This window comes from Podarcis erhardii, assembly GCF_964252035.2.
Source record: "Podarcis erhardii genome assembly, chromosome: 2".
NCBI lineage: Eukaryota > Metazoa > Chordata > Lepidosauria > Squamata > Lacertidae > Podarcis > Podarcis erhardii.
The window spans coordinates 59,421,735-59,441,502 of NC_138498.1; the positions used below are offsets into that span (position 1 = coordinate 59,421,735).

General features: G+C 39.3%; 1 protein-coding gene across 4 annotated transcripts in view; it reads left to right on the top strand.

Moving 5' to 3' along the window:
- Positions 1-13,151, top strand: part of DDX46 (DEAD-box helicase 46) — a 37,283-nt gene extending 24,132 nt beyond the window's left edge. For 2 of the 4 annotated variants that reach the window (XM_081850312.1, XM_081850314.1), the window contains exons 19-24: positions 422-571; positions 1,601-1,801; positions 5,698-5,916; positions 6,716-6,860; positions 9,802-9,875; positions 11,509-13,151. In XM_081850312.1, the coding sequence (XP_081706438.1) occupies positions 422-571; positions 1,601-1,801; positions 5,698-5,916; positions 6,716-6,860; positions 9,802-9,875; positions 11,509-11,556 (837 nt within the window). In that variant the 3' untranslated portion in view covers positions 11,557-13,151. The remainder of the gene's footprint in view (positions 1-421; positions 572-1,600; positions 1,802-5,697; positions 5,917-6,715; positions 6,861-9,801; positions 9,876-11,508) is intronic. The other 2 variants (XM_081850313.1, XM_081850315.1) reach the window with 1 other exon arrangement.
- Positions 13,152-19,768: the final 6,617 nt, after the last annotated feature.

Genomic DNA, 19,768 nt, shown 5'->3' on the forward strand with positions numbered 1-19,768 from the left:
ATATGTACATCATGCCTCGATTTATAGGCTGAAAAGCATTGCAGTTTCATTTTTTAGTTTTTCGTTAAAATGCTGCTTGGGTGTGCATGGAAATATCTAAAAAAGAATAAGGGTTCAGTGGATTTGTTCTTTTTGTTCCACAGGTGCCATGTAGTTATTTTTTAAGGTGAAATATATTTCTATTTTATGTGTGATACCTGTTAAATCTGCTTTTTTGTTTCTACATTTGGACTTTTTCTGCATATGGAATTTTTCTACCTGCATTATGTGTTGTGAGTGCTTAGCAGCACTTTAGCAGGATCAGCTCCCCCATTCATTAACATAAACAAGTATAGAAATATTTGCAACAGACATGTTAAAAGCTAAGTTGGAATTTTTATATTGTGGAAGTGACTTCTGAACAAGGAGATTTGCCTTTTAGGAGGGGAAAACAATTAAGAAGAGCAGCGGGTTTTCTGGGAAAGGATTCAAGTTTGATGAAACTGAGGAGGCTTTGGCTAATGAGCGGAAGAAATTACAAAAAGCTGCACTTGGCTTGCAAGATTCAGATGATGAAGATACGGCAGTTTCAGTAAGTATTTAAATTTACTTTTTAGTATAGCATTTTTTCATATATATACATAGTAACTACAGAATTGTGACTTGCTCTTTCTGCTTCTGTTCAGATTGATTTCACAAAAACATGGTTGCTTTTTAGCTGAATTTCCTTTTAATATACAATTAAAAGGATTTTTGGCATTCAGATGCTTCATACTCTTTACATTAAATGGAAACTGAATACTGGATGGCATCCAACCTTGCACAAGTGGACATCCCCTCATGCAGCAGGAGTTTCCTGTCTTCACCTTTTGTAGGCCCCTGGGAGCTCCCAGGCTTCACTCCAAAAGATTGTCAGATCGGCTGGATCAGATTTGGGGACATGTGGGGGGCTTCAGGGTTGAGGAAAGGAAGGGAAGTCATGTTACACAAGTGAAGTCCCTTGCAGAGATGGGCAGACATCACTGGATGTTACCCGCTGTTTATAACAAAGAACCTTGTGAGACCTTGAAGACTAACAGATTTATTATATGTAAACTTTTGTGGGCTAAAGTCCAGTCCACTTCATCAGATACATTTGATGGAGTAGATTTTGGTCCATGACAGCTGTATATCATAAGAAATTTGATACCCTTCAATGAGTCACAAGGCTCCTCATTGTTTTTTTCTGCAGTGAACTAATTTATCTGCCTTTCTTGAAACTGTTTATAATGAAGGTCAGGCATGGTTTTCAAGTTTTGATGATTTTTCTATTGCCTTTCACTCAAAATGAGACTGTCAATACCCCAGGCTGAATTATTTCAGAGACTGATTTTTGCTTTTATTCATATAATAGGTGGAATTTGGCGTTGCACACATCAGATGGAACAATCCTGCCTACACTGTGCTTTTCTGGGGGGTTCTGACCTCCCCCAGAGCCAATTGTGGGGGTCACACAGGGGGAGGAGATGGGAGAAGCCCCATTACAAAAGGAAAAGCCTTTGCACTGGGCTTCCACTGACAGAGTTGACCATAATTTCCAGAAACTTGAAATTACATTGTTTTTTTTTTTCTTTTTCAATAGATTGACGAGCAGATTGAAAGTATGTTCAATTCAAAGAAAAGAGTAAAGGACATGGCATCATCTGGTGGGACATCTAATGTTCCTGCCCCAACAGCAGGAAATGCAGAAAAGTTAGAAATTGCTAAGAGATTGGCATTGAGAATCAATGCACAGAAGAATCTTGGAGCCGAGGCACAAGTATTGGTCTCTTTTCAATTTAAGGTCACCCTCCTTTACAAAGCAAACATTTCTAAACTTTTATTGAATATGTTATATGTTGCCAACTGCATCCAGTAGAATTCTCATTATCTGGACAACCCTAAGAGACACACACATTTACACTGGGGTAAAAAATGGTGTAGACATTGTTTACAGAGTTCTGTATTAAAAAATGCTCAGTTTTGATTGACACAAAACCATACAGTCCAAGTTAAGCAAAAAATTCACATTCCCTTTTAATGCCTTTCTGTGGTTCTATATATGAAACTATCCCAGAAGTGAGGAGTGAAGTATTTATTTTGAATAGCTGCTACAGCAGGGATGAAGAACCAGATGTTGCTGGGCAGTCTAGGAATTTGATGGCCTGGTTAGCAGAGCAGAGGGCACAGGGCATGAAAAGGAATTCATATATGGGAGGTCCAGATAACCAAAAGTTCCACTGCATATATGTTGGCAATATTTGAAGTGTTTTTGATGTGACTGTTGATGCAGAAATTCAAAGTATTAGTGCCAGTAACTGGGCCAACTATGAAAGTTATAAATACCTTAATAATTTTTCAAGGTCCCTAAAAAAAAGTCATTACCCATATTTGATATGCAAATATGCCTTTTTTAACAAAAGTTCTTTGTAGAATGGTATTTCTGCATGAACAGTTTTTTTGTGGTTGGCTGTTAGCATGCTCAGTAACAGTGATTACTGAATAAGAATTTTCTCATTTTTGTCATTCTCATTTTTTTCATGAACGCTTCAGTCCCAGTTTGGGATAGATAGCAAAAAATAGGTGCCTATTTAGTCCCAGAGGACATTAAATAAAATTAAGTAATATGTTTGTTGACCAAAAAACAAGGGAAATAGAAAAGGGAAAAGAAAAGATAAGAAAAAAGTGCACCAGTACTATAAATATGTATGTTCTAATACTAAACAGGCCCAACTTATTTCAGCCATAAAGTTAATATCTGAAAATATAAGGGTGTGGTGACTTTTGCTTCAGTGTATCTGAAGAACTGTGCATGCACACGAAAGCTCGTACCAATAATAAACTTAGTTGGTCTCTTAAGGTGCTACTGGAAGGAATTTTTTAATCTGAAAATGGGTTACTGTTCATATACTTTTTGCTCTGCATGAGCTACTTCCTAGGTCAGCAGTATTTTGCCCACTATTTGTGTGCAATGTGGAGAACATGCCAGAATCATGAGTTAATGCAAAGTTCCCGGAAAACCTTAAACAGGATCTCTTTTCTCTGCAACAATATTTTGACACTTACTTTTTTGGTCTGAGCTATCTTCTCTGACTTACTCTAACCGATCTAGGAACATAGAGGGAATCATACTATAATGGCCAGTGTTGGCCATGCCACCACAGTACTATCAGGGAGGGGTGTATGACACATGCCCTGGTTGCTGAGGCAGCTGTGCGGACGCTCCCTGCCTTGCTGTGTGGCAGTGAAACTGCCACAGTGCAGTAAAATCGGGAGCATTCCCATTGCTGAAGCACCTCAGTCACTTTTTCCTATCTTGGCATGCTGAGGTAATTTCACTGCACTGCAAGAGAGTGTGTTGGCTCAGTTGTCTTGGTAACCAGAGGCATTAAAATGCTACAGAATTTATTTGCTGCTCTTTCAGCACAGACTCTCAGAGCAACTAACAGTCATAACATAAAACTAAACAGTAAAAATTTAGTTACAATCATAAATAAATAAATGCAGCAGAGCAATAAAAACATATGAAAAGCCTCCTGTCACAGAAAAAAAAAAAGAGCAACCAGTTATAACAGCTAGTTGAATGATCAGTGACTGGTTGGGATCATTCAGAGAATAAATAGCATGCCAGTCAGATTATCACTAGCTGGTAAAAGACATCACCATACTAATTTTATATTACTTTTGGGTGTAATCTCTTCAATTCTATTGGTCCTAGGATTTTATGTTTGGGGTGAGTTCATTTTGCTAAGAAGCGGAGGGTTTTTCTCATAGAAGGTATTTCATGGTACAGTGGTACCTCGGGTTACAGACGCTTCAGTTTACAGACTCCTCTAACCCAGAAATAGTACCTTGGGTTAAAAACTTTGCTTCAGGAAGAGAACAGAAATTGTGCGGCGCCGGCGGCAGGAGGCCCCATTAGCTAAAGTTGTACTTCAGGTTAAGAACAGTTTCAGGTTAAGAATGGACCTCCAGAACGAATTAAGTTCTTAACCCAAGGTACCACTGTACTAGGGCAAAACCCCATTCCAAACTTAGGCCAGAATCCAAAGATGCATGCAACTAATTGCATGCAGAAAATGCAGGTGTGGATTTCTGGAACAGCAGTGTTTGGAACAGAGGAGTTACAAATACAGTTTTTTGCCTAGCATTGTTTTCTTTTGTATAACAAAAGCATCCTGAAACCCTTGGGCTTTTGGGATCTCCACCACTTGGTTGCTTATATAGAGTTGCAACCTAGGAAAGGGAGTCATAACTTGGGGGCAGCTGTTTTGAGAAAGTGCTTAATCCTGTTCCAGATTCTTTTCCTCTTATTATAAAGCTGTTAGTCCAAGCTCATTCTGCAAACAAGCCAACACAATACAGTTTAGGCCATGTTTATAGACATACCTGTATGTAAACCCGTGCAAAATTGGACAAGAGCCTGCTAACGCTTTTCAGCATTTTCATTTAAAAGCATAATTGGTAGCAAAATGCTGTTTTAGTTTTGTTAGGCCAAACTTGATGTGATGGGGCAGCCATGTTTATTTAGGAATATGTCTCACTTTCATGCCTTAATTGGGCAGACATAAAAAAGAGTACATGGATGAGGGAAGCTAGGCCATCCCTTACTTTGCCTTGTGCTCCACTGCTTCAAAACACTCCCAGCCAACTCTAATATCTGAAGTGGAGAGAAAAACGCTTGCAGCAGAGGAAGCCAGCCGTTTCGGGCCAAGGAAAGAATAGCTCTCCTCACTGGCATATACGCCTAGGTGCAAAAAATAAAATAAAATAAAAATTCAAAAAGGACAGATGTTCTGCTTCATAGCTGCTCCAGTCACTTATAATTTGGCCCATAGCTGACCTACCCAGTTGATAATGAATTGAAGAGTTTGTAATGAGAGCAGCTCCACTGTTAAAATTTCAGGGTCTAACAATATATGAACAAGATCACTCTTGGAAAATACACTGTGTTGTTTATTATCTAAATAAAAGATATATCCAGTATTGCAGATCTGTAGATTGTCACAGCAGTGGCCCTAGCCTGCATTATTTATTCTGGCAGTTCCTTCCAAAACCAGGGCACGTCACATCTGCTATGACCTGGATTATAGCTAGTGCATTTCTGACCACTCTGTGTTTGATTTCAGGCTTAACTTTGAACACCAAGACCGCATGGTTCTGCTCATAATTGTTTCAATTTTTTATGTGAGGTGTGCTGTGCTTATATATATAGTTGCTACTAGAATGCAAAGACTGTCTGAAGGCCCGTTTTTATGATTAAAAATAGCAGTTTATGGCACTTTAAAAATTAAGAAATTTATTATGACATAGACTTTTATGGTTCATCATCCATGAAAGCTTATTCAATAATAAATTGGTTAGCCTTTAAGGTACCACAAGCATTTTTGTTTCCAGTCTTTTTAACTGCTTTTGCTGCAACAGGCTCGCATGGCTACCCATCTGGGAATTTATATGATTAGTTATCCTGGGATAATATTGTCTTTGTTTCAGTTCAACATTTGTTTTGTTTGTACATCCAAGGGGGCTTGGGATTAGTCAGTGATAGGGATGTTTCATTTGTGCAGGTTTAGAATATATATGCACAGATGGTTATGAAACAACATTCATATGCTGATAAAATTCTTGTACTACCTTGTGCTGTGGTATGTTTCTGAAATTTGTTTTGTTTTGTTTTATTAAAAAAATACCTTATTACAGGATGTGATGCAGCAAGCTACAAATGCTATCCTGAGGGGTGGCACCATTCAGGCTCCAACCGTATCTGCAAAGACCATTGCAGAACAACTGGCTGAGAAGATCAATGCCAAGCTGAATTACGTGCCCATAGAGAAACAAGAGGAGGAAAAACAGGAAGGCGGACAAAATGAATCTTTTAAAAGATATGAGGAAGAACTGGAGATCAATGATTTCCCACAGGCAAGATTTTGTGGTGGTGGATTCTTCATATTGCAATGGTGGCTGGATAGCTCAGGGCTCTAGCTGGGAATCTAGTAGACAGTTTCTTGCTAGCATAGGTTCTTAATTGCCCTATCCATCCTTAATATTATCAACTGTTTAACTGCTGCTTGTGCAACTATGGACTTTCTCACTAGTCAGCAGCATTTGTGGTTTAATGAAGGATTGAAACTTTCACACTGAAAAAGATATTCTTCCACTGAATACGATTTCCTTACTTTTTGTTTTCTGACCAATATATTTTTTGTTGTCTTGAAAATTACTTTAAAAATATGTCGACTATATTCACATTTAATAATCCATTGACATTCTGCCAAATAATTTTTCTTTCCAACTCATAAAGGCACTTCAGAAGCTCACTGCAGAGACTTCATTCATGAACAAAACTACACTTTCACCAGGGTGGTTTTTAAATAAGAGATTATCTGAGGAAAGCTTGCACATATATATAGCTGTCTTCTGATAATGTTTTATATAGACTATTTCTGATACATTAAGAAGTGTTTAGCTTTTTACAATTGTCCTGCATAGTGATGAGAGAAAAGAACTATTAAATGGTGCTTGTATTTTTAATAAAATGTTATTTATAATATTTTTTTAAATATCAAAGCATTAATCACTTACACTATCTCCCCATTTCTGGTTTCCGGTCATTCTGTTATGCTACTTACTGTGAAGTCCCTTTGTTTAGAATTCCACTTAGCCTTTTTAGATTTAATACTTAGCATCTTTCCTTTTCTTTGCTTCTTTTGTTTTACAGACTGCCAGGTGGAAAGTAACATCAAAGGAAGCTCTGCACAGAATAAGTGAATATTCTGAAGCTGCCATTACAATCAGAGGAACATACTTTCCTCCAGGCAAAGAGCCCAAAGAGGGAGAACGAAAAATTTACTTGGCCATTGAGAGTGAGTATTGCTAATCATTTCCACTAAAACAATATATTTAGTACAGTCTAACAATTGTTATGGGAAAACTCCCATTACAGCCGTCTGGTGAATGTAAAATGAATGCCACATAGGGCGTGTTTTTAGCAAGCATTGCAGCTAACTAGGCTAACAATTCCGTGTCCAGGGCAGCTGTTTACCAGCTCCATCTGGTATGCAGGCTGAGACTCTATCTGCCCGCGGACTGTCTTGCCAGAGTTGTGCATGCTCTAGTTGTCTCTCGCTTGGACTACTGCAATGCGCTCTATGTGGGGCTACCTTTGAAGGTGACCCGGAAACTACAACTAATCCAGAATGCAGCAGGTAGACTGGTGACTGGGAGCGGCCGCCGAGACCACATAATGCCGGTCTTGAAAGACCTACATTGGCTCCCACCACAATTCAAAGTGTTGGTGCTGACCTTTAAAGCCCTAAACGGCCTCGGTCCAGTATACCTGAAGGAGCGTCTCCACCCCCATCGTTGTACCCAGACACTGAGGTCCAGCACCAAGGGCCTTCTGGCGGTTCTCTCACTGCGAGAAGCCAAGTTACAGGGAACCAGGCAAAGAACCTTCTCGGTAGTGGCACCCACCCTGTGGAACGCCTCCCACCAGATGTCAAAGAGAAAAACAACTACCAGACTTTTAGAAGACATCTGAAGGCAGCCCTGTTTAGGGAAGCTTTTAATGTTTAATAGACTACTGTATTTAATATTTTGTTGGAAGCCGCCCAGAGTGCCTGGGGAAACCCAGCCAAATGGGCGGGGTATAAATAAATTATTATTATTATTATTATTATTATTATTATTATTATTATTATTATTATTATTGAAAGTCAAGTGACTTGTGGTCCTGTGAAAAGATACCCAGACACATCTATTGTTGCTGTCTTAAAGGGCAAAAAAAAGGAATTCTGCCTTGTTCTAGAAAAGTTGGCACAGCAGGTGATATGTGCTGCTGTTCTCAGTGAGGTGGGAGAAGTGCTTGACACAAATATTGGCTGTAGTGATTAACCAGATAGTCGATTTGACACAAGCCAGTATTCAGGAGAGTACATCTGCAACGAGGTGTGGAAAACCTGCAATACTGAGCAGTTTCAGGAGTCAACATGGTCTGACATTTCCCTGTGTGCCCACACCAGCAGAGGGCTCACTGTTGACCAGAGTGTCTAAAGGAGCAAGTTGAACAATAGTAGCTTTTACATTTTTAAATACTGCCATCTGGACTTCCCATTGGTTCACCTGGAGATGAAGGACAATGGATGTGTGTTCTGGTTACAGTGGTTACATGGAGCATGGAGTTCAAACAAGCTGTCAGTTCATTACAAGCCACTTTTCCCATCAACCAGCCAGCGACTTGACCTTCTAAAGATATTTGCAATGATTTGTCAAAAGCAAGGGGAAGTGCAGGGCTTCTAGCGGTGGCATTTTTAAGCTGGAGCAAAACAAGTACCCAGACTTGACCAGGGTAACACACCAGAGTAGATTCAGGTTTGTCCTCCCCAACCGGAAATGCACATACAGTAGCAGGATGAAATGTCAGTGGTAGACAGGGCCTGTTCCCTGTCTTTCTCTCAACTGAAGGGGGTGAGCACACTCAACAGCATTGTTCTAGTTCTAAGACCAACACCAGACACTCCTGGCAGCCTCAGTTATTGGAGCAGGAATCTTCCATATTGTCAGATGTTTCCATGTGATGGGGAGGGGAGCCACATTAGGGCCAGAACTTAACAAGCTCTAAGGCATATACAAATTTGTATCACATCTTGCATGTATAGGTCATCTCAGCAAATGGGGCTCTTGGGATGCAGCAGGTAATTGCCTCTGCACATCAGCCACCATTTTACTTTTGGCTCCAGCTAGGAGGATGGTAAGGGATGTGGGTGGCGCTGTGGTCTAAACCACTGAGCCTTGGGCTTGCTGATCAGAAGGTCGGCGGTTTGAATCCCTGCGACGGTCCCAGCTCCTGCCAACCTAGCAGTTCAAAAGCACGTCAAAGTGCAAATAGATAAATAGGTGGGAAGGTAAATGGTGTTTCCGTGTGCTGCTCTGGTTTCGCCAAAAGCGGCTTAGTCATGCTGGCCACATGACCCGGAAAAACTGTTTGCGGATAAATGTCGGCTCCCTCGGCCAGTAAAGTGAGATGAGTGCCGCAACCCCAGAGTCATTCGCGACTGGACTTAACTGTCAGGGATCCTTTACCTTTTTTTATTTTTTAAGGAAGATGGTAAAAAAGATTCTACAAGCCTCTTTTCCTACCTCTTATCTAACCACCGTCGGCCATAGCCATAAGATGCTGCCAGTGTAACTTCAGGATGTTGAATTCTTAGTTACAGGCACATCTCACTTTTTGGGGGGGGGGGGGCTTTGCAGCCCATCATCGAGAAGGCCTCCTTTCAGATCACCACCCACAGTGTCTGCTGGGAGCAGGACATGGAGCAGGGTTCCCCTTATTTAATCAAAGTGTGCAGGCAGATTCATATGGGAAGCCACTGTTATAGACCTAAACTATTTTAATGGCTTTTAAATTTGGTGTAATGTTATAGAAAGAGAGAAATGCATCACTCCTGTGTAGCTATTCAGACATACAAAACTCACTAAATATGTAACCCTGGCAAGCACGTTCCCATACGTATATCCTTGTTATTAATTTTGGTGGGAACTCCATGCAAGCCCCATGGATTTAAGGTGACATGAGGGTGCTTGTTCCATTGTTCACTAATTTCTTCTTGCTGTTTTTGCTGAATTTCTTGGTAATGTGAATATGTATGTGTATAACATTATGAAACTTAATGTAGGTTTAATGTCACAATATACGAATTATTGGATTACTGAAGCACTTTCATGGCTACCAACACAATGTGATTCTTCTGTTTGCTTGCTTCGTCCTTGATGATTTAATTTTTGTTTACTTTCTGCTTTCAGGTGCCAATGAATTGGCTGTGCAGAAAGCAAAGGCAGAAATCACCAGGCTTATCAAAGAAGAGCTTATCAGACTGGTAGGTGAAATAGTCATAATTTTTGTCTGAAATTCCAGGTATTTCATAGCACTTGTCAGCAGTGGGGAGCAGCTCACCCACGGGCTTAATTAGGCCTTTCAGGCTTCTCCTTTTGACATGTGGCATGAGTTTGGTCTAAACCACGCCCACCTGTCCAACACCTGACATCATGTGACAGCAGGTGAGGGACAGGTAAATTCACATGGTTAAAATGTAAAGGAATAAATAGGAGAGCAGTCAATTCATCCTTTCCAGCCACTGATAAAATTTGGCACTTTGGTATCTTTTTCTGTTGCCCTGCCAAATTTTAAAAAGCACCAGATTAAATGAAGAATGCATTTCTTCTTTTGCAGCAACAACTTGAATTCTGGGGTTTTCCTTTTGATCTTAGAAGTGTATTAAGCTAGAGCTGCAAAGGAAAAATCAGGAGCACGCTTAGAGATTCAAAGGAAAATCACCTGATGTCATATGACAGGTGGGCAGCCCCACCCATGTGTAGAAACTGCTCAAGGAGCATGAAGGAATTCTGGATTAGCCAGATGCAGTTTGCCACTTGTGCTATATTTCCGCAATACACTCTGGACAGATTAATCCTACAAAATTCATGGAGGGTGGGGGAGACTCATGGGTGAAGTAGCCTCCATTTCCAAAGCCCTACCAGGTTTATGCCAGACAGGGCAAAATATAGTTGTGTGGGTGGCTTTTTACCTAATCCTCCCTCTTTTTTCCTCACCAATTCCTTTGTTTGAAAAACCCTCCCATTGTTTCCAGTGGGAGGGGAAATAACCTATACCAGCTCCAGAACTGGTATAGTTACTCCTGTGTTCTCGAGGCATTTCTGGGAAATGGAGGAGCTTTGGATCCAGGAGAGCCAGTGCCTCCCCCAATCTGCCCTGACATGCTCCTGTAATGACTCGCTTTGTTTTCCTGCCTTCTGAGCAGAGGACAAATAAGCTGTGGCAGCAGGGCTTGGTGCTGCCGAACCAGTGAGGCCTCTGATCATGGTCCTCCCTTTCTAGTCATGGAGAGGAAGGTTCAAGTTATTCAGCAGCCTCCCAGGCGCCCTCCACAGAAGCATAGGATTGCTTCCTTAAGCTATTTATACTTAATACCTCAAATCCAGAAATACTGGACCAGTCAGCCCCCCAGTGTTCTTGCTAGTCTGTTATAGCAACAGATAGAGACAGAATATTGTGAGGATTTTGCTGTTAGAGACATCTCCCCAAGGGGTTAACAAACCTATCCTTGTACATTAAAAAATTAAGAGGGTTGCATATGTGCTTCTTTGGAAACATCTCTTACCTTTCCATAGAAGACAACTGATTTATTTCCTTTTGTAAATTGAAGCTTTCTTTTTTTCAAAACCAGTGTTAATAATTTTCTGCTCTGTATCATGTTTCTTTTGGATTTGGATTTGGGAATCTTTGTTTATTCCATGGTGAGCTGACTTCAGACACTTAAGCTCACAATCAAATGCTTTATTGAGCTTTCCATTATGTGTTTCCTTGCCCTTAGACACTCTTGTTTTGCTACACTGTAATATACTTTTGTTACTGTTTTTATAGTTGAGTTGGCTTAGAAAGTATGCTAACTACATGTCTGATTAATCGTATACTGCTTTCTTCTCTTACAGCAAAATTCATACCAACCAACCAACAAAGGAAGATACAAAGTTTTATAAATATTTGGAGTAAATATGTCTGCCAGTTTTCATTTGTGAAACTTGTCATTTCTGTTTATCTTTGCTATTTACACTGCTTATTGTAAATTACATTTTTTAATGTAGTCATGCTGGATTTTTTTAAAGATCAAAATTACTTTTGTGAGGGGGTCCTTTTCTGAACAGATTACAACAGTTTCAGGAGGGCATAATTAAAGTTTTTTTTTAAAAAAAAAATTGTGTGCTGTATACTTCTAAGTATACAGAATAAAATCAGTTACAACTTTTATGGACAACTAGTATAAGCTCAGCTTGAAAAATCTTGAACAGGGAGTGGTAGTTGTACTTCAACAAAGGTTGAAGTTTCCCACCTTGCATAGAAAAAACCTCCCTTGCCCATCTTCCTCCCATTCCGAGTTAGATCAGTGAGAGGCATATGAACTTCTAGAACCATATAAATGGCCTGGAAATCATGAGTACTTAAACTCCTAATGGACTTTGATGCATAAGGATAACAAAAGTAGTGTCTGTATATTTTCCTGCAAAATGAGAAATTTGGAAGATTTAAATAAGTTTTCTATATATGTCTGGTTTTAGGAATTAGCAAAAAAGGTTTTTTTAAAAAATTGAACTTATTATTTAATGAGAGAAATCATACTTCCATTACATGAGAAATCTTTTCCATTAGGGAAGTACAGAATTAGTCAAGCTTATTGTGAATGTGTGTGTATATATATTCTTTAATTATTTCCCCCCATTTTTCTGTGTCGGCATATGAGAAAATAGTTTGTCAGTCACCTCCAATGTTGGTGGCGATTGTATCAGAATATGGTAGCCTACTTGAGACAGTCTCTGACCTATAGACACTTAACTGAGAACATAGTCTAACTCTCCCTGGTTCCAAAGCTGTTCTGTTTTCCACTTCTTATCACATTAACATTTATGAGAGAACTTTTCTCAAATTCTTGTAATTTTGCCTTTATTATTGCATCACTGGTGGTATCTGTGTAAACAATGGCAGTAATAATTGGAGCTGAAAATTTGTCCAGTTTTGAAATGTCTGTCTTGTAGAAGGGTGTGATGCTATGGGGCAAAATCTAATTTTAATATGTAAAATGTACATTGATCTAAATAAATCAGGCTCTAAATTTAATAAACTGGAACACCAAAACAAGCTCATGTGTTTTTCAAAGCATGAATTGCCTTTAACTGTGTTGGACTTCCCAAAATATTTTGCCAGATTAATGACATGTGTTGTGCTGATTTTATGTTTCACTTTTCAACAGCTTTGACTTGCCATGTGGTAGGACTGTAGCTGTTTTGTTTTTAAAAGAAAATCTAAAACACTTTCACTGGGCTGTAAGAATTCATGGGAAGGTGAGGAGATTAGCAGGGGCATGATTATGCTGTTAAATACTTTGCGATGGGAACTACTTTGAGAAGCCATGATATTGGAAACATTTCATTTGAGAAGATACTTAATTCTTTCTATACCTGTAATTTTCAGTTTTAGAATGAATACAAGGTCTTTGTAAAGAACAATTTCATTATATGTGTGTTTTCTAACTTCCTCATAAAATAAAATAAAACGTCATTGTGTATTCCTTTTCTGAAAATATTGAATAGCTAAGGTTTTTTCCTTACTTGGCTCAGACTTGGTATTTCACTCGAGCAGTTCAGCTACATTTTTAAAAGGAAGGTTAAATGTCGGGAGCTCTCTGTGATAAGCAACAGGTCACAAGAACTACAGTTTCAAATCTAGAAACATTGAAATGCTTTAAAACTAAGGTTGATTTTTTTCTCATCTGGATCTGAGCTTATTTTGGTTTGAGACATGGATGTTTTCTTGACTCAGCCAGCTTCTGCTGAAAGAAAAGTATGTGCATATTTGTAGACATAGTGGGTGCTATGTCAAATATAGGAGGTGTTTTCGTCAGTACATACACTAAAAACATTTGCTACTTCTGTGGAAATTGACATAGAAAGGGATCAGACAAAAAGTCCATCCTGTTTCCCACTGGAAATCTTTGAAGTCTGCGTTGACTTTTCGCATCCTGAATAATACCATATCATCTGCTTACTAAACTATTTTATGCAACACTTCCTTTTACGTGTATAATTTGTATAAAGTTTGTAGGCTGTTAACTGCTTTGATATTTTATTCTTTAAAATGTGTAGTGTTATAAAATTGAAATTAATAATAATGAAGCTGTGCATGAAAATGAAATACGTTTTGACAACTTGAGTTTTAGGTATTGATGAGCCATCAACTTGTAAGCTTGCTTTTGCTTTGCTCCCCATATATTCTCTCTTTTTCTTCCTTTGATTTTTCATAATCTGTTCAACTTGTCCCTATAGCTATGTTTCCTGCTTGTTTCTGCTTTTTATATTGGCTAATTATTTTCATATTCTACTTACATTTCTTCTATATATAGAAGAAATTATATATCTGCTGCTCCACACACTCTTCGCTCCTGTAATGTCCACAGGATTATATCCTTCATATCCTGAGTTTGCCTCTTCTTGCTTGCTGCTCCCTGTCACTGGAATTCTTTACCACCTGACATCTGGCTGGCTCCTTCCTTTTATTTGTTTATAATATTTTTATCTGCTGAGCCTGTTTCCGGTTTTAAGCTTTTTTATTTTTATATATCAATGTTTTTTATTGTAAGCTTAACTGATACTGATGTATGAGAAGGGTGGGGTACATGTATTTAAAAATAACAGTTCCTGATTTAAAAAATGTACCTCTTTATACTAGCATCTTCTAACTGTTCTCAAACATCTACCCCTTTCCTTTCACTTCCCTCCCCTGCTGTGTCTTGCCTATGATTTAAGCTCTGATGGCAAAACCTTTTGTCTTCTTATGTAATGTATTTAGTCTTGAAAGATGCTTTGCAAATCTTATACCACTTGCAACTTGCTATCATCTGTTGGTAACATTTTATGTTAACATAATGGGGAGAGTGTTCCTGCGTGTGCATGCACGTTTATTTAATATATTTCTACCCCGCCTTTTAGGGCACGTTTATTTGCTTGCTTTTCCAGTCACATGACTGAAAAGGAATGTGCTGCTCCTATGATTATTTTTCTTGACCAAGATCTCTTCCAAATATGGTATCTGCTTAAACAAGTTTGTGTTCTTAAAGGCTAGAATAGAAGAAATTCTGCCCCTGGTTTAGGACAGGAAAAATGCATTTTTGCTCAGCACTCTTGACTGAAAAATGTAAAATCCATAGATCAACCTTAAAATTAATATTTTTAAAACTGTTTAAAGATAACTTACTGTGCAGTCCTGTATTTATCTAGTCAGAAGTAAGTCCCAATGGGACTTATTCCTGGGGAAGGGAGTGCAGGATTGCAGCCTTAATTTTAGGCTTTAGTAACTTCTTTGTTTAGAAAGCATGCTTTAAAATAAATTACTACTGTGAAGGTAGCTATTGATCAATATAGAGGAAATTATAGGGGTGCAGGGAAAGGACATGACTGACTGCCCTGGGAATCAGAAAAAATAGTTTGCAATTTGCAAGGCTAAGGATTGATGGTGTCTTCTGCAGATGCACACACTACTCATTTTTTGTTATGTTGAGTTTCTTTACGCAGGTTAGAGAGGACTGTAATTCAGTGATATATAAATAAAATATCTACTTTTCCTACCACTGACTGAAAAAAGATTAACCCCCTCCACCTCTACATTGGAGTAGTAAAAGGAAGAAGAGGTTTAGTCAGAAAAACTATTCAAGCTATGTAAAGCTGTATATGGAGAAAAACTCGATACTTTAAGGGATGTCTTCTATGTCTTACAAATATGACTTGATGCGATCTCTGCTTTTTTGCTGCAGACTTCTAGGGAGGCCACAGATAAGATTAAAATCAGTGAGGCAGAAATAAGTCTCATACATAATTAACAAAATCATTATGGAGCACAAAAGCTGGTTTGACTGAAAAGGTTTCTCTGCTACTTCTTCCTGCTACTTAGTGTTCTGTAAACATGCAAAAACTCATACTACTGTTACTTCAGCCCTTTCTAATTCTTCCCAAGATCAAGGCTTTGGTTTGAGGTAAGATAAATTACTCATTTCTGCAGCTGCTTTTATTCCAAAGGTCTGAAATATTTTTAACAATCCTATCTGAGCTAGAGAACAAAGGCCATCGCATAACCCAAGAGGGGAAGGTCATGTCCATTTTTTTTAAAGCCACATTCTTGTTGAAAAGCACAGCCAAACAGCCTATTTAGTCTGGTAGAAAATATGGGTTTCCTGAGGAAATTCTGTGGTGTGTCTATAATAATACAGACCTCTTGTGGTGAAAATATTACACGTGCGTGTAGGCAGCATCTGCTGAACCCAAGATTTAAAGGGCACCTTGTTTCTCAGGCTACCTCATTCCGTTTGCCCTGGCATATTATTCTAGCACATTTACCAACCTTGCTCTTTACAGGGTATTTTATTTTCCAACATGTTCGTGCAAGGAGTAGGAGAGTTGGTGGTAGTGTGCAAGCAGATGTAATGTAACAGCACCTAAAAAACTAAGCACAACTCTCCTACAGGCCTAAGCCCCCTCTCTGAATTTGGCTGTTGTGCTATATGAAGAATGGTGCTCCTGATAGCAGAATATATGTGCTAGTAGGCTGCCACAATTGGATGTCACCCAACTACTTTGGCTTTCACCCACTACTGTAATGAATACATTATGGAGATGTAAGGAAGTGATTTAAAGTACACAATGTGCATTTTCATGTATTGATAGAATGCTGTGGTACATGTGTTTTTTAAGCATATCAACCTGATAGTACATAAACTTTCCACAGTAGTTTGTTTATCATTCAATATCCTTAGCTTCCCCTTGTATCAGAAACCTGAGCCAGCAGCAGGAGGACATCATGTTTGCTTTCCACTATGTCAATGTTTGAGGTCCACCAGCCCATCAATGGAACAGTTCTTAAGTATACTGGAATTCATTCGTTTCCCAAAATTCAGAAGGACACCCAACCTAGTTGGTCTACCACTGTGGCAGCAGTACAGAAGATGGTGAATCTGACCACACAGCTAACATTGTATATATATTTATAATGTATATATTTTTACACCTGCCAACTTGGGATAATTTTCCATTCATCTGCTGAAGTGGGCTCTAGTCCATGAAAGCGACTATAATTAATTGCTTAGTCTTTAAAGTTGCAGCAACACTGCTGTTTTTGCTGCAACAGTTTATTACCTCTTTGGAAACGCATGGCAGTAATTCATTAAGTAATAATCTGACATAATAGATGCCTTCTTGCCAATCCCAGTAATTCCAGGTGAAAATATAATCCAGTTTAAATAGAAATACAGGCAACTCATTCGTAAGAATATGTTCTAACTAGCACTGAACAATGAGTGGTAATTCAACCCTAGTATCCCCCAGTGTAGTAATGCTGTGGGCTGTTATGTGAAATGTGAAGCAGAGTCCCTTACCTACCTAGGAGGAAGGTAGCAGACGTGGTTTAACGATTCTGCTGCTGAGAGGGGCAGGGAACTAGACGCGTTAAGAGGGAGAAAATATGAAGTGGCATGGTGGTGCTTGCCTTAATTCTGAGAGGAGATGAGTCTACAGAGATGGTGCCACAACAGAAAAGGCTCTCATTCTGCTTGTCATGTCTCTAGGCTGCTGCACAACCAGGAAGGCCTCATCAGTAGACCTTAATGACAGTTCAGGCCAACACATAACAAAGCACTCCCTTAGGTAGCCTGATTTCAGGTTGTTTAAGGGTTCACATATTTTTGTTAGATGTTACAAGGAAATAGCACTCATGGGGGTGGGGCATCAGTTTTGTCTTTTACAATTGTTTGGTCCTTAGACTAGACAAAATTATGTGCTAGTCTGGTAGCTCACAGAATCTAGTTACTAGAGATACAAGCTAATAGTTTTCAGTGGGGTTTGCCTGCAACCAACTATGGCCATCCTATGAGTTTATAAATCACACAGAAATTCCATTCATGTTTAACATGCATTTATGTGGATACATTTGTACATCAATGTGGTGGCAGAGGAGTTTACACTATTGTAACACAAAAGTAGGACCTGTTTTAACTGAAGGAAGAATGAATATGTTGTCAACAAGAATAACTGATGTTTGTGCCACCATGAATATGTGCAGATAAACTATGAAGGTTTATGTTTCCGTAACCCTTGGTTTTGATATTGGGATGAAGGGTCCAGCATTCACGGATTCTGTGCTTCAGCTCATATTCTAAAAGGAGTCCATTTTATAGCAAGCCTTTCTAAGGAAAGAGCCAGCAAGGGAACTGCACTCTGGCTCCATTCCGCTTGCAAGCGTTATGAAGAGTGCAGTAGATTAATATTTAATTGTTTGTTTGCTGCTGCAAAGACTCTGCTGCCTCATGCTGCATGTACCCAGCTACTTATGGGTAATGTGTGGCAGCAGGGTAGCAGCTGTCTTCCCTGTTCAAAATAACACAAGGTTTTGTGTTTTTTTAATCCACACAATGTCTTCCTTAAAAATAGTCTTTAAATCTAATGCTTATTTATACTGTGTGTGTGTGTAAAGGAAGTAAGGTGGCCCTTTTGAAGGGAATGCTGTAAAATAAATTTAGTTTTGAGGCAGATATGCCATTGATACTAACCCTTCACATGCCCACATCAGAAGATAATTTAAAAACATCAGAGTCTTGGTGGTGACACCCTAAAGATTAGCAAATGTATTGTGGCATAAGCTGCTTTGGGCAAGAGCCCACTTTATCAGATGTAACTTATGAAAGCTTTTGTCAAGTAGAATAGCATTTTATAAAACTTATCTAAGAATATGCAAATATTAATTCAATTTAATATTTCTAATATTGTGTAGCATGTGTAGGTATAGAAATCACCCACAGAATGAAGCTAAGATCTCCTGTATCACTTACAGTACAGTCCTATCAGTATTTATTGAGAAATAAAAGTCACTGCATTGAAAGGCATTTACTCCTAGGTAAGTGTGTTTAGGATTGCAGCTTTGATGTCATAACAGAAGGATCATCCTAGATCTTTCTATAAGGATAGATAGATAAAAAACTTTCCATGATCCTTCTGTTATGACATCAAAGCTACAAGGAAGGGCTGTAACTCAGTGGTAGAGCATCTGCTTTACATGCACAAGATCCCAGGTCCGATCACCAGGTAAGGCTGGTCCACATCCCTGTCTAAAATCCTTAACTACTGCCTGTCATTGTTGACAACAGTGAGCCAGTGTCAGAGCTTGCACATAACTATGTCAAGAGCATCGGAAGAGGCTTGAGAAATGTGGGGCAGAGAGCTATAACTCCATTTTGCTTGCCTTGCACTGGATGCTCATGCAACTTTTGCCATTATGACAGCTTAAACCCAAGTTGAGAGGATCCAGCTGCAATTAAAAAAAAAATGCATTTAAAGTTCCACAGCTCATGACTCATTGTTGCCAAAACTGATTAAGATGCTTTGGCTGGTAAATTCTAACCTCTTGTTCTCTCCTCAGTCCCTCATCTCTTCCCTCTTGGCCATGTGTCCCCCCCCCCCATCTTCTCTACCTTCGGTCTCACACTTCTCTTTCTCCCCAATCCACCTCTCACATCTGTGAGCATCCCCTTCCCACCCCTCCTCCTTAACACACGCGCTCTTGCGGCGAGCCTTCACCGCCTGAGGATGATAGCATAGCTGCCTTAAATTATTCCTCCAGCACATTCCGTTTTTTAAAATGAAAAAAGTCCAGTCCAAGTGACCAAAATGTTTCCAAACTTGGCATGCGTTCTACCCAAACCTACATTAATCATGAGTGAATTCTAATATTACTCAACATTAAGGCAGCTGCTTAATATGGAAAGGCTACTAGAACTACTATTCTTACAGTAAAGAGCACTAAGCACTTTCTTAAGAGAAAGTTGAGGCGATATTCCTATATGCATGCACGGCTAGGCAGAGGCAAGTCCCATCAAGTTTGATGTGTTCCCTCTCTCTGGCAATTGGGTTTAGGAGGGCCCTCTTACCGGGGCTCCTCTTGCTTATCTTTTGCAGTCATTTAATCTTTCAGCTGAATGCTCGCGGGCTGCACTTTTCCCGTTTCACTGCAATTCGACTCCACTGTTTACATTTTCCCTATCCACACCCGTGTGTGTGTGTGTGTGTGTGTGTGTGTGTGTGTGTGTGTGTGTGTGTTTTAGACGTCTGCCAAATGGGGGCTAACCTTTCATGGGGGGCGGGGTGATGAGCTTATGCCACA